This window comes from Monopterus albus, unplaced genomic scaffold, assembly GCF_001952655.1.
Source record: "Monopterus albus unplaced genomic scaffold, M_albus_1.0 scaffold1.1, whole genome shotgun sequence".
Classification (NCBI taxonomy): Eukaryota; Metazoa; Chordata; class Actinopteri; order Synbranchiformes; family Synbranchidae; genus Monopterus; species Monopterus albus.
In genome coordinates, this window is record NW_018127881.1 from 1,108,441 (window position 1) to 1,123,726 (window position 15,286).

The 15,286-nt window shown below is 39.8% G+C and overlaps 1 protein-coding gene across 1 annotated transcript in view; it reads left to right on the top strand.

Moving 5' to 3' along the window:
* Positions 1-322: 322 nt before the first annotated feature.
* The window catches only part of col2a1b (collagen, type II, alpha 1b), a 45,644-nt gene continuing 30,680 nt past the window's right edge, over positions 323-15,286 (top strand). The window contains 10 exon segments of the mRNA XM_020619338.1: positions 323-677; positions 3,948-4,157; positions 5,481-5,497; positions 5,949-5,981; positions 6,933-6,965; positions 7,189-7,242; positions 8,871-8,972; positions 9,751-9,828; positions 11,909-11,953; positions 14,089-14,142. Of these exon segments, the coding sequence (XP_020474994.1) occupies positions 584-677; positions 3,948-4,157; positions 5,481-5,497; positions 5,949-5,981; positions 6,933-6,965; positions 7,189-7,242; positions 8,871-8,972; positions 9,751-9,828; positions 11,909-11,953; positions 14,089-14,142 (720 nt within the window). The 5' untranslated portion in view covers positions 323-583.

The following is a 15,286-nucleotide window of genomic DNA, read 5'->3' on the forward strand; positions in this document are numbered from 1 at the left end:
TAACGTGTAGTATCCCCATAAACATTAAAGTGTAATTCATTATATCTACATAAAACCTGGAGATGGAATTAGACCAATTAGACTGCACCCTGAAAAAAAACGCACACAGTTAGTGTAACAAAATGACCCTGATATCACAAAGGTTTCATGAACGAATCAGGTGAGAGAAAGGGCGCCAAAGTTAAGAGGAAAAAAGTTTTATTTGGGGTGGGGGGGTCCGTGCAGCACGTGGAGTAAGGAGTGGTCTGGGACTGGAATAATGCCAGATAGAATGGGAGGGAAATGGGGCTCAGATTTCAGCCTGATAGGGGGCAAGGGGCCGGACTGCTATCTGGGAATATACGAAGATTCATTGAAGGCAATTGGGACATAAAACTCCAGCGTCTGGCCTGAAGCGGTCGGTGCTGAGTTTCTGCAGGTCCAGGTCCTGCCGGTGGATTCAGCTGTCGGGTTTTGGGAAGGGTGAATGTCGAATGGTTTGGCTTTTGTAACTAGGGACACACACACTAAATACTGAGAGAAGCCTCCGCTCCTTTCGCACCCCTTTTCTCCCTCAAGGGCCCTACATGTCTAATATTTAGACATGTTCAGCTTTATGGATTCCAGGACTCTACTGCTACTTGTAGCAACTCAAGTCTGTCTATTATCCGTTGTAAGATGTCAGGAGAAGATCGAACGTAAGTGAGAGTTTTATTTTTACCAGAAACATTACCGAAGAAAAGCTAAAGTTGCCATGAATGAATGTGAAGAGCGAAAGTTTTTGCTATGTCACACATCACTCTGATATATATTTATCTTTAAGCACAGTACATGAAATTTGAATAGTTTTGAGGTTGTTTTGGTGACTGGAGTGATTTATTCCCTCGCAACTTTTACGCACAGAGAATTCACGATTGGTTGGATACTCTGCTGCAGGTAAAGTTATTTAGTCGATGATAGTAGTGGACCTCGTCTGTCAGAAGAACTGACCTTACTGTAGCTGCAAGGTGTGGTGAAACTCAATATATCAAAGTTGTGGACGTGCGTAAAAGTGATGGAATCGATGGAAAGAAATGGGACATTTGCCGAAATAACTCTCACAACGCTGGATTTGTTTGTTTTCTTGATTGTTATTTTTATTCAGGTAATTTTATTTATTCTTAAATTCTTAAAATGTACGTTCCAGGCTATAGTATGGGAAACAAACATCATAGGATTCAGATTTTGATCCCCTACAGTGAAGTTCAGTGCCTTCTCCCTACTTTTCTGAGTTGAGCCCGGAGACACCTGTGGGGTTCTTTAGGATCCTTGACAGTCTCTCCTTTTAGCTGCAGATTCACTTAATATAGAGGGTAAGAGGGGGAGGGGATGGACAAAAAGTGAAAGGTGGTCAGGCTCAAGGGTCTTTGGTGAAAAGTGCTCACATTCCATTGCTGTCAAAGGGCACCCAGGCAAATCCTGTCTTACTGAGGCAGAGAGGTGGACTACTAAACAAAATGTTCATCAAAAAGAGAATTTACACCATTAATTTTGATAGTCATTCCAATAAGAATCAAATGCCTTTGTATTAATCACATATACCCTATAGACTTTTCATTGTCTCTGCACTTTTTAAGTGAAATTGGAGTGGGATTATTTAACATCATTACTAATTTTAGTATCCACTAAGTGACATTTGAGAGTGAGGGTATGCCAGCAAATTTGGGGCCAGAAATAATGTTCCATATAATTTCAGGGTTTCCATCTGTGTAAAAGATTAGAGAGTCAGGTTGCAAGAGAGAGGTGACTGAAAAAAATATAAGGCAAGACTTTATTATTGCAGTCATCAGATGTGTGGCCTTGGCAAGGTTTTAAAGCAAAGAAAATGTTTTTCAGGAAGAGCAAGAAAAAAGGGGGCGAATGTGCAAGCGGCTGAAGGTCTCAAGTTACTCTTTCAGAGACATAGACCCTCTTGATATTATGCATATCCTTTTTTTTTCCTCAGTTAACTGCAGGCAGAATTTTTTCTGGGTGACACAATGGTGCACAGTGCCTCCGAGGGGTCTGGGGGTGTCAGTTCATTAGCTCTACATTTTGCAGCCACTGACTGACTGTTCATATAGGTGAGGAGGCCAGAAAGCTAATTATACAGGGGTTAAACTTGGCTCAAGGACTAAAAGTTACTAAATGAAATGAGTAAAAAAAGAGTTGAATCTACTTTCCTGCTTGGGTTTACTTTACACCTTCCATTGTTCATTTTACTACCCTCGAAAACAGTATGACTGCCAACACATGGGAGAGGAGACACTAATTATCTCAAGTGATGAAAAGGCAGCTTTCTATCAGGTCTCCAGGAGAGAGAGGAGCCTTTGTCCCAGAATGTCCCACATCAGAAGACCCTTTCATATCTGAGTCGGTGAAAAAACAGACATGGATCTTTTACAGTGCATCCAGCCCTGTAAAATTAAATGTCAAAACTGAAAGGTGTGTGCATGAAAGCTGACCATTTTCTTTTCTCTGACATGTTTGAACTGGCTTCTGAGACAGCTCTGGCTTCCATTTTAAAATGTGCCGCATGTTTATACTAAGTAATAGTTTGTAAGACACCCAGTCCCCTTCCAGAAATACCTCATTCATTGCCACCGGGGTCCATTGGGTTGCCTAGACTTAATCATCAAAGGTAAATATACCTACTGTATGTGCTTCATTGCCTCTCCCCTGCTCAGCTCTCTGTACTCTGTGGCTTTCTTTTGGCCCGTCAAATACATTCCCCCCTCAGTGCAGGTTCAGTGGCTCCTATCAGTGCTTCTGTTGATGACTGAGCAAACTGCCAAACTGGAAAATGAATTTGAATATTGCTAATTACTTGTACCCATTGTTATATTTTCTTGACTAGTGCAATGTAGACTGTGTACAGTACCTGTATTGAAACCTTCATTACATTCCACTGGGCTCTCTTTTACAAGTTGTAGTCTGAAAAAGAATCAAATATTTTTCACTTACTGAATGCAAAGTCTGTTTCCTTTGCAGTAAATTAGGGTGTTCTCATGCAATGCAAACTAGCCCTATATTTAATTTGTTGTGGAATTCGGGCACCTGGTCTCCAGCTCGTGAGAAGTTATTTGAGGTTTCCTGCAGGTATTACTCGGCCTCACTGTGGCGCTCGATTCTGTGGGGCTACAGTGCCCCCTTGAGGCTATGTGAAAGGTTGCATCCAATCAATAACTAGACTTTGTGCTGGTTATTTATACATTGCATGATGGCACAAGGTTGTTTTTTTTTGTTTGGTTTTGTTTTGTTTTGTTTCTGAGACATTTTATCCTTTATTTGATAGTGTACAGATGAGCAGCAGATACAAAAATGTAGGTGGGGAAATGAAGATAAAAGGCAGGCTGGGAAGTCACAGTTTACATGGACACATCTCAGACCCTAGATCACCATTCTTGACACAAAACTTTTATTTGTAGAAACTGTGTTGAGAAAGGAGAAATCTATTGATAAAATTGATCATGAGTAGGTAGCTCATCAGCTGTAAAGAGGAAGAGGACTAGAGTTCAAGTCTGGACAGATACAGTTGTATTTACCCTGTTCAAGGATCATGGAGCATAACCTTGGAGCTTCAGTAACATCGGTGTAGCTGTAGCCGACACCATGGATTACACAAAGATCAATGAAATATCAAATTACATCCTCAGTGAGTGAAGAACACGGTTTGTGAGTGTGGTGAAAATTCTTGAGTTAATTTAGCATTTAATTTTCTTCTTTCCAGCAGGTTTTTGTATTAACACTTTACAATACCTGTTACTGCATTACATATGTGTTTCCCACCGGACCAAAACATTATCTGGTTTACTTCATATCAAAAGCAAGTTAGGACTTACAGTAGATACTACATGAGATAGACATTGAAGTGACTGCTATTTGTACCTCATGCCTAATCTGCTTTTTCCTCCCACCATCTTACCTACCCGGGCCTCTGTCGCACACAGAATCGGATGTGCTTAGCTGTTCACAAGATGGACAGCGATATAGTGACAAGGACGTATGGAAACCAGAGCCTTGTCGCATCTGTGTGTGTGACACTGGAACCATCCTGTGTGATGAAATTGTCTGCGAGGAGCTTAAAGACTGCCCCAAACCTGAAATCCCATTCGGAGAGTGTTGCCCCATCTGCGCAGCTGACACGTCTCCGCCCATTGGTTGTAATTTATTTATCTTAAACCTCTCATAAATAAATTACTGTTCGACATCATGTTGTTTATTTTGGGGAGGAAATGATGCATGGACAATTTGGCATCAGTCAAAGGTTTGCCAGTTGTAGCTTAACCTCTTTCACATTGATACATCATGTCTATACAACATGTCATCCTTTGATTTGATTTTGGTTTTCTATCCCCAAAACAAACAAATGATCAGACTACAACAACAACAGTAACGCATCTGACCAGATTTCAGTGAAATGCTACCTCAACATCATTTTTCCATAGCTGGCTCACCTTGGCCTCATCTTGTTTGAATACTCTTTCCTTCCCCGAGCATCTTGAAAACATGTGGGAGTCATTAAAGAAATACCTCAGTCAAAGACACCTGACCTCACATTGCTGCTCTATAGGCTCTCTGTGCATTTCTGCAGATTCTGATGGCAAGAAAAAACAATGAGCTTTCTAGAGGTGCTATTCGCCACACTCAAAACTGCCATTGTTTCCTGATAAAGAAGGAACTGGTTGGTTAGTTTATGACATGAAAAAAAAAGTGGTTGAGGAGCATGAATGAAATCAGAAGTGTCACTGTTTGCAATGCATGCTTATTGACTCAATGCTTCATAAAATACTCACCTTCCATTCAAGGCAAAGTTCAGTGCTCACTAAGAATTATGTATAGTAGAATGTAAAGCATCATTTGAAATTATCAAGAGGAAAGATAGGGCTCTCTTGATAATGACTAAACTGTTTCCTGACCACACATTATTGAACATTGTACCAAGAGTTAGCAATGAATGTCATGTCAAATTTGTAGACGTCTTTCCTTTTCTTTAAATTAGATAGTTCCTGATTTTAAACATACATTTTTGGAGATTTTAGATAGTTTAATGGATTCAAAATTCTTACAGCATCTTGTATTGCTAGCTAACAATGATTATTAAAATGTAAAAATTCAGTTGTGGTCTACAATACATCAGATTTATCATTACAGTGTAAATGTATGTTTTACTCAGCTATTTATTTCTTTTGCTTAATAGTGCTCTCTTTTACCTGCAGCCTCTTTGCTTCAGCTTTTAGCGCTTAAGATGGTGATTTAACACTTTCTTCAATCCTTCAGGGCTCTTTGGGTACTTCAACTGTGATTTGGCGGTGGTATTTGGAGCAGTTTCATTTAGAAAATATATTCGGCTATCAACATGCATAGACTTTCAGGACTTCTGGACAATACATTATGGTGAAACCCTCAGAGATTGTTTCTTTGTAAGGCATTCGCTAACATTTATCTGTTTTTCCCCTCTTCCCCTCTCGGCCACATAACAGGAACACCTGGAGCTAAGGTGAGACGTCTGTAGGATATGGGATAAGACATGCTGTGTTTGTGTATGTGGATTTGCCTTTTTATATGATCTTGTGTGTGTGTCTGTGTCTGTAAAATGAATCTCCCAAGCACCTGCACTTGAACAGCAGAGAGAGCCCTGTAGTTATGGATTTAGATGAGACTTTGATGTGAAAGAGCTTTGTCATATGGCTAGCAGTTATTTCCTCCCACACAGTTGCCCATATCTGTGTGTGCAATGACACTGTAGGCGATGCTTAGTTGAACTTTGCTAAGTTTACCTGATAAAATTACAACTTTTACACTGATAGGGCTTCTAAAGATGGACTTTTAAAAGCAGAGTATCAAACTGTGAATGAGAAAACAGAGATGTGAGGGAGAAAAATGCATGAAAATCTTTGTGTCTGCCTAATCCTAATTGCTCTTTTTATACTTTATCCTTTCAACACCAGGGTCAGAAAGGTGAACCTGGAGACATTACTGATGTAAGTTGACAAGTTAAAAGTTCTTTTCATTTTTAAACTGGTTTAAAGTTCCAAGTGATAGAGATCTCTTTCAACCTCACATTAATTGTAGCCAGAGGAAGTATTTAGTTTTATTTACTAAAGTAAAAGGCAGAAATAGTGCACAAAAAAAAATATTTCAAGGAAAAGTCCTATTGTGTCACTTCAGTAAAAATCTGCATAGGTTTCATATTCAAAGCAACTAGTAATGTCAGCCATCCAATAAATGAATTGAAGATGTTAGTAGAGTTGAAGTAGCATGAAGTAGAAATAGTCAAGTAAAGTATAAGTAAATGTACTTGATTAGATTCAACTTCTGTTGGTAGCATATCCCTGGCTGTTGATGTGGGTAAGAGTAGTTTTCAGTAACCTAATAACTAAAAGAGAGAAATGAGTATGAGAGAGGAGACGGGTTTGTTAGTCCATTCATCAGGAAGAAATCCAAGTTCAATAAGGACTCTTTACAGTCCTCCATAAAGATCTTCATAGGCAGAGAGAGAGAGAGAGAGAGAGAGAGAGAGATGAACCTCCCTGCTGCTGCTACAGTGCTACAGCTGGAAATGCTTTATCCCTCTGTGGAAACACAAGCTCATGGCAGGAAATCAGAAGCCTTTGTTTATTGTTTGTTTGTTATAATGCTTTGCCCAAAGAGATTAGCTATTCACAAGTCTGCACTGATGGGAGACAGATATAGTTTCCCCCCATGTGCACAAAGATATCACAGCCTCACGTGTGCAAATACATTTGCTTTAAATGTATTTGCACACAATACATAAGCTTTATTCATGGCTATTCAGTTTGTACATTCCAACATGCCTTCATATGCAACATTAACACAACTTAAAAGATTAAAGATAACATTTTATAAAAGATAACAGACATAATAATGCAAATATCTGTAATTTCTCTATTTTCTATCCTTTACGTGTGCAGGTTGTAGGACCAAGAGGACCATCTGGCCCAACGGTATGCGCCTATTTCTGCATTTCTTAGAAAACCTCTCTCCCTAATATCTGTGTTCATGCAAAATAGAAAGAGATTGCATTTAGGTATAGGTGTTAAATTAAATTGCCAGTTGTAGCAACAGGAAATGGACACTGGTATAACCGTAGCAGAGTTCACAAGCTACAGCTGTTTCCTGAGATAACACCTGAAGTTCTTGACTACTTCACTGTCTCCCATTCACCAGGGGCCGCCAGGAGAGCAAGGCCCCCGTGGACCAAGAGGAGAAAAAGGAGAGAAGGTCAGTTGGATGCATAAAAAAAAGAAAAACTTTTTTTAAGTGTGACTTTGATCCTTTAAAAACCAGACCCAGACACTCTGCTCCTTTAAGAAGTACAGTATGTTGAATTGAATAGCTATTGAATCTAATAGCTTTAGGTCTTTGGAGGATGAGGCGAGGTACCTGCTATAGCTTGCAGGACTTGCAGAATGGTAGCCTTTCATGCAGTAGCTCAGACTGACTAGTTATGTGTCGTTTCCATTAGGCTGTGTGGTCTGGGTTGTTTAACAGATGTGGAACTGTCGGAGTCTCAGAGTGTAAACTTATGCTGCTCTCTGAGGTCTCACAGTTAGTCAGTGTGGGAAATTAGTGTTACTGCATTCGCCAGGCTTTGATCATAGCATTGATATAACAACACTTGTATGTGATCATGGCTGTGGGCGAGGACTTAAGGTCATATAGTTATCTTGTTTATGCAGATTTAAGCACAAACTGGAATGAGTTTTGGCTAACAGAGGTTAAACAGACTTTTAGGTGTTAAGTACATTCTTTGCTGAGGATCCCCTTCCAGGGTAATTTGTTACTGCATGCTCAGAGGTATGCGAGGAAGCCTGCTTTGGTCTGATACATCATCAGCATGCACAACAACCTCTAAGGAAAGACTTGTAAAATTGGGATTTGTATAAAAGTTACACTTCATTTTTGAGCTTTATTACCTTTAATTGTATGGTTTGGTTTGTTTCACAAAGACAAATTAGTTTAATAGCCGGTCGAGTGTGGTCGAGTTCCCTCATGTAGATGATCAGTGCAGTTTGGAGAAGATTCAACTGAGCATCAGGCTTCTGTCAACAGTATGACAAATGTAATCCAGTGCAGTATCATCTGCCAGCAAATGTGTAATGATTTATACAAAGTGCTACTGAGGTTAAATATTGGCACACAGGCCTAAAGAGAGTCGATGCTGAATTGTAACGATAATTATTAACACTTTTCTGCAATCATATAGGCTTAGAAGGTCTGTGATATATGTAGTGATGTGTTTATAGCTAAAATAATGTATAATAATAATATTGATTAATAATAATAAAACTAAATAGAAAGTCGATGCTGAATTGTAACGATAATTATTAACACTTTTCTGCAATCATATAGGCTTAGAAGGTCTGTGATATATGTAGTGATGTGTTTATAGCTAAAATAATGTATAATAATAATATTGATTAATAATGTTAAAACTAAATAGGAAAATAATATTCAAGAGTAAATAATTTACATTCAGAAACATTTACTCAACACACTGTAGATAAAAAAAAATTATAGACAAAGTAATAACCAACTATTTTGATAAGTAATTTTTTATGATCAGATTTTGTAGTTTGAGCTTCTCATGTGAATAATTGTTGTGTTATGACATTTAAACTGAACATATAGATATATCAACTTAAACTTTGAGAAATGTTCCTTATTTTCTCATAATTTATGGACTAAATGATTAATAAACTAATGGAGAAAATCATCTAAAGATTAATCAATAATGAAAACAGTCTTTAGTTGCAGCAGTTGCTTCAGATTGCTACTATATAAGTCACTAGGTTATGGTCTTGTCCTATTCATAGATCACACATTTTAATTTTAATTGTCTATTTCAGGGAAACCCAGGTCCACGTGGCAGAGATGGTGAGCCTGGAACCCCTGGAAACCCTGGGCCCCCTGGTCCTCCAGGACCTAATGGACCCCCTGGCCTTGGTGGGGTAAGTATCCCATGAGAAGTAGGGGTGGTGGAGCTGACAGGTCGAACACTGATGCAAGGCCAAGAATGGGTTCGCTTTGACAGGGTGCCATAAGCAGAGAGAATGGTAAAATGGAGCAGGCAAGAATTCAGGAGCACAAAAGATGTGGGAAATTGCAGGCGATGGGAGGAGGCAGAAAGACAACAGTGAGTGGATGCAAAGATGGAGAATAGATCAAATGCCTCATTCTTTGCAGCAGAAAAGAAAGGAGGAGGTGGACTGAGGGGAGGGGAGAAGGAAGGGCATGAGGTAGTATGATAGACTTGGGGAGGGGAAGGAAAGAAGCTTTTCTTGTGGGGAACAACAAGAAGTCTTTGTGAAGGAGACAGAGATGAAAACAGTTCACATGCCCTGTGTCTCTCCTCTGTCTGCAACAGGATTCACATCAAGCTCTGCTGCCAACAAACCATTAAAAGCTGATCCTGTCTCCTGTCAAAATGGCACAGCAACCTCTAGTCTCTACAAATCAGTCACAACATGTTTGGCTTCCAAGATAAATACTTACATTTTTCATGGACACTAGAACAGCTAAAGCTTAAACTACGTTCATTTTCTTGGCCTTTCATCCTGCTGTGCAGTCTATTCCATCCAAAAGGCTTCACCCTGAAATCACTGTGACATTTTTTCTTTTCCCACTCAGCAGATAAAATTAAAGCTTCATTTTACCAGAAGATTTCAAATATAAATAAAACAGCCTTTGCATATCAAAATAAAAATATTTGTCTTTTGCCTTTTTCAGAACTTTGCTGCTCAGATGACCAGTGGCTTTGACGAGAAGGCCGGCGGCGCACAGATGGGTGTTATGCAAGGACCAATGGTGAGAGAGTGAGGATGAGAGCTGCTGCCACCTTTAATGATCCTTTATTACAGTCAGCTACTCACCAGGATGCTACAGGGATCAGGTGCAAAGCCGAGGGCTTAGACACCCTCTTTCCACTTGAAGACCTGCACTGGCAACCATCTGGTCTGCTGAGGTGTCGACATGAAGGGGTTCCTGTGGCATTTTTTGTGGCTGATTCTTCCTGCTCGCCTTTGTGGAAGAGCACAAGCAACTTCCTTAGATGAACCAGAGCAGAAGCACATGGTTATCAAATATGTAAACTATGAGAAAGATGCATCATCACCATTGTTTTTTTACCAGGAGAGGAGATACCCATGAAGAATCAAAATCATCAAGGATGAGAGGAAACTATACAAACTACTATAGCATCACCTATGTTTTTTCCCAGTTTTGTTAATGGCTTTTGGAGAAACCCAAATAAAATGAGCACTTTCCCAGGTGTTGGAGAAAAGAAACTACAAAGTTCTGTGTCCTGATGGAAAATAAACACCTCACCTGGAGTACACAGGGGTGCATTTATATACAGAGGAAACAGCCACAGATGGCCGTTACACTCCAGGCCCGTGAAAACCCACTTCTGATGTAGGTTAGCTGGCATGGCAGCTTGCCTGAGATGAAAAGAGGAACACAGTGGGAGCTATTGTGATTTAGAGAGTTGTAAAGCAGCTTGGCAGCGTCTCAGCTCAGAAGCGGGCTGAGGCAGCATGAGGGGGCCGGCTGGACTTGATCAGTTCCCCTAAGTTAGCAGCAGTGTGTGTTGCTTCACTCTCACTGACTGCCCTTCCATGTGTCTGTCTGAGAGCTCACACACACTGGGCCCTTTAAACACCAGTCTATGTTTACGTTGGCGTTTGAGTCTGCTGGAGGAGAGAGCAGCGAAAGAACAGACTGGACTGATGTTAAATCACAAATCAAGCTCATAACCTACTCATACACACACACAGGACCCCAACTCATATCCTTACACCATCATACCAAACCCTCAAACAACGCCCTTACTGAAATGTATGCGCACACACATAAGTACAGGATACATATGACAAACATTCAAAAGCCCTGAAGATATAGAGCCCCATTGATAAGTTTCGACCCGCTGCGGTGAAGGCTTCCCACAGCCACTGAAAGATGACTTTCATTCCCTTCTGAGGGCCGCTGTGTCATGCATTTACACCTTGTTTGGCTGCCATTCCTTATATTTTTAAGCATGATGGCTACAAGCAATGTGTTTATTATCAAAGTGAACAGCTGTCACGTTAATCAGAATCAAGGTGTTTTTTTTGTTACTTAGGACCTCAGAAACTTTACGGACACCAACTGTCACTTGTGCAGCTGATATTCTTTGTGTATGTGTATTCACATAAAAGCAATGGGGGTTTGGCTCATCACCTCCACACACTGTGATTTTCTCTTGTTGACCACTGGTGCATGAAGCTGAAGCAGAAATGAGTCTGTTGTGTGAATCCAGGCAGAAGTTCTCTAAGAGGAGATTAAAGTTCAGCCAGAAAAAGTTTTGTTCAAAAAATCTCATATCGTCCTGTTGTGATGCCAGAGGTTAAACATTTCTTGTATGAAGTATTTCTCTAAAACCAGAGAGTTCAGTATTATGTTGTTTTTCTTTCCATGCCAAAATGTAAAGTCACATAAAGTTAAGCGCCTCCCTTAGGAGCACAGCACTACTGCTGATGACCCTCGAACTATAGAAACATAAGGTGGGTCTGTAAAAGAGATGAGGGAAGAAGAAGGGGATTTGAAAAAATATGGAAAGAGAGCAGGAGAAAGTCTAAATGCCACTGAGGAATTTCAGATGATTTATGGATTTGACGAGTAGAGCTTTAGGGCACAGAAGCCAATATGGTTCTTATAGCTCGTGTCAGAATTCAAGTGGTCAGAATTGTAGTTTTTTTCCTACACACCTTAAAGCAAAATAATAATAATAATAAGAAGAAGAAGAATGCACTAGTCTGTTTTATGTGTTTGTGTAGTCTAGGTTGTGTGTATTTGTGATTGTGTGTCCTTTCCCTGATGTTGTCTCTCTTGTGTCTTTTCTTTCCCTTAGGGCCCTATGGGACCCAGAGGACCACCTGGCCCCACTGGATCACCTGTAAGTACCTCCTGTATCCCCCACACAACACACAAGTCTGGTGCACCTGTAGACAAGATCCTGTGTTCATCACAGACAGGATACTCGAGACTAAATCTTATAATTGTTATGTGCTTGATGTACTTACGGTGTGCCACATTGTCTACTTCCCATGAGTGTATTTAATAACAATAATGACCCCAGTATGACCAGTGGAGAGCATCCCACAGTCTCACTGAGGTAAACATTTACACACGGCCTTGCAACTGTGGGTGTCTGCTGTTTTCCCGAGGAAGGTGGCACACGGAGAACACCCATCTCTCTGCTGCAGGCTCCAGGGCTTTTTCCAGTGCCACAGCTCAGACATATACTGTAGAACACCTGACAATTTACCTCTAACAGGGCCTACTAGGCTTACCCCTCCACTGCCTGCTTTTTCTGTTTTTGTTGGCAACCAGGCTCTACATGCAGCCATCTCAAGCCTCCTAGCCTTCAGACTAAAGCTATTAAGTTGGATGCAATGCCACCTGACTTGCCTGAACTTGACAGTTTAATCACCTTGAGCCCACATTTTGAAAGATGTACTGTATTTTCTTCTTGGACACATTTGACTGCCTTTATATAGGACTCATGCAGATTACTTAACATATTTAGAAATGTTGTGTAATCTTGAATAGCTATAGTTCCTAATGTAGACAAGCAGACGCTGAGAGATAATTAATAAGAAGTTTTGTAAGTTTTACTAGTTCTGCAGAGATGTGTGTATTTGATTTTGCTCAGTGTATGTGTGCTTTATACTGCAGTTCAACAAACATTTTACTCCTAACAATAAATTAAGACATATAATTAAATTAGTTGTGACATTGCCTAAAAATGTAAATGACTTGATTAATGTCCAGAAAAAGAATCAGAGCTACTTTCTAGGGTTTCTAAGTTTTAGGTTTCCCAGTTTGGGGGCTTGTTCCTTTTCTTTGTCCTATATCATAATAAACTGAATACAGTGCGCACACACAGATAGCTAGATAGATAGATAGACAGACAGACACACACACACAGATAGATAAATAGATAGACAGATAGATAGATAGATAGATAGACAGACAGACAGACAGACAGACACACACTGATAGATAGATAGACAGATATTAACTGAAATATAATTGCAACATTTATCAATAACAAAAATAATCATTAGTTGCAGGCAAACAAATTAAAGATATAACAAATCTATAATATCAGATTTATTGCTGCAGTTTATGATCATTTTCATCATCAACTCTGACAATTGGTTTTCTTAAATAACTGGTTGTTTTGTCAGTAAATTGTCTATACATTATATATATTAATATTCTAATTACTTGCTTTGAATGAGGCACATCACAGGCTTGATCATTTTGTGTTGATCGAATTCATGGATGTATTATTAGACCAGGATAGTGGATTGCAAAATAACGCCCATTCTCCCCACTGTTGCTCACCTGGCACATGCGGCAAAACATTTTTATAACGTCATTTATGCGACAGACAAATTGCACAAAAACTGCTTGGTTACAATATTTTTTTCTATTTTGTCTTGATCATGTCCTCGTCTCTCCACTGACCCCTGTCGCTGATGTTGCTCTCATCTATGTTTACTTTTGCTGGCATGTGAGGGGCCAACACTGAATCATGACAACATGCATTGAAAAAGAAAATGATTTCAAATCTGACAGTTCTGACACACTCGGGTCAAATATCAGATATTAATATTAGTATTAGATGTGGGACCACATATGGAAGTGGCCCAGATCTGATTTGAAAAAATCTGGATTGGTTCGTTCACACACCTCTGAAAAGCTCAGATCTGAGAAAGTTGAAGGGGAAACTGGATTTGTCACTTCAGCAGGTAATTTGATATTAGCTAAAGACAAGAGGGGGAAACATTCAGGATTGAAAAACAGAATCAGGAAATTTTTGCTTACAATTTACCCAAACAATTATTTGATTATCAGCGACGTAACTAGTAATTAATTTTCTACTCGATTAGTCAGTTAATTAACTGTTGTAGCAGTGAGATCTAAAATCCACAGCCATTGTGTTTTCATTTAGTTCCCTCTCAGCCTCTGTACATGTGAAGAAGTTTCCTTCATAATCCCTCTCTTCTTTCTTCGTCTTAGGGCCCACAAGGTTTCCAAGGCAGCCCAGGAGAGGCTGGAGAGCCTGGATCATCTGTAAGTATCCCACAGTGTACTACTCCAACCCCAGTCCACACTACATGGTTTATAATAAATTCCTGCTTTATACCCTTTTCATAACCTCTTTAGGTGTTCCCCTCCCCTCCAGGGTCCTGTAAGCCTCTCTTCCACTTTTCTTTTTCAAATCGCTACTTTCTCATGTGTATTTAGTTTTTAAAAAGTCTTTGTCCACAAAATGATAAAAGCTTTTAAATTGCTTCGGCTGGTAACTAGGTAAAAAGGAATATCACATGTTTTATACAGTATGTACACTGAAAAAAAGGACTCACCGGGTCTTTGGATTTACACAAATTATGCTAGTATATGCAATGCAATTCATTCATATTTCCTCTGTTAACATAATTCTAACAAGTTAACCCCTAAAAAAAATTATGTTGGTTTTACACATTATCATTGTGTGGGACCGATGTACACATTACAGTCAAATAAATCCAACAAATCTTTTTTTTCAGTGTACAGGACAGTGTGTGCAGAGGACCCAGAATGTCCCTTGATCATATTCAGCTACCCCATTACAGCAACACATTCTAGCCTTTAACTGCTTACTGCTAATGTCTGTATCCTCCCTTTGACCCACCAGCTCATATATTTCATTATCAGTCAGTCCTCACAGTGACCAAGTAGCAAGGTTTGTGTGATGCCTGACATCTTATGGTGAAAAGCAACATCATCTGCTGGTACTTTGTGGAGAGCTATTTTCTATTTTCTTATGACTTTATTGGTGTTTCAGATCGTCCCGTACCCCTCAAGTAACTCTTCTCAGAAATAAGGCCTTTAGCCCTTTCCGTTAATTTTCATTTTGTGTTCTTCTTATAAATCCTCCTCCTAGTTTTCTGTCCTTCTCCTTGTTGTGCTGTTTACATACTCTTCCTGTAGCTTTCCCAAAATCAGGCTCCCTGCCCTCCCCTGTCCTCATTCCTTCAGCAGGTACACAAGCAGTGTCTCCCCACCACTGTGTTAATCTGCTCCTGTGGAGTTCAGATAAGCAGTTCTGATGTGCCTTCTTTTTTAAACACAGGCCAGTACATCATTACGTGTGATTAAAATCAAGATTTGTGCCAGAAAATAACTCGACAGCTGGAGAAGGGTCACATTGTTGGTTCACCAGTTCTCAAGGGAG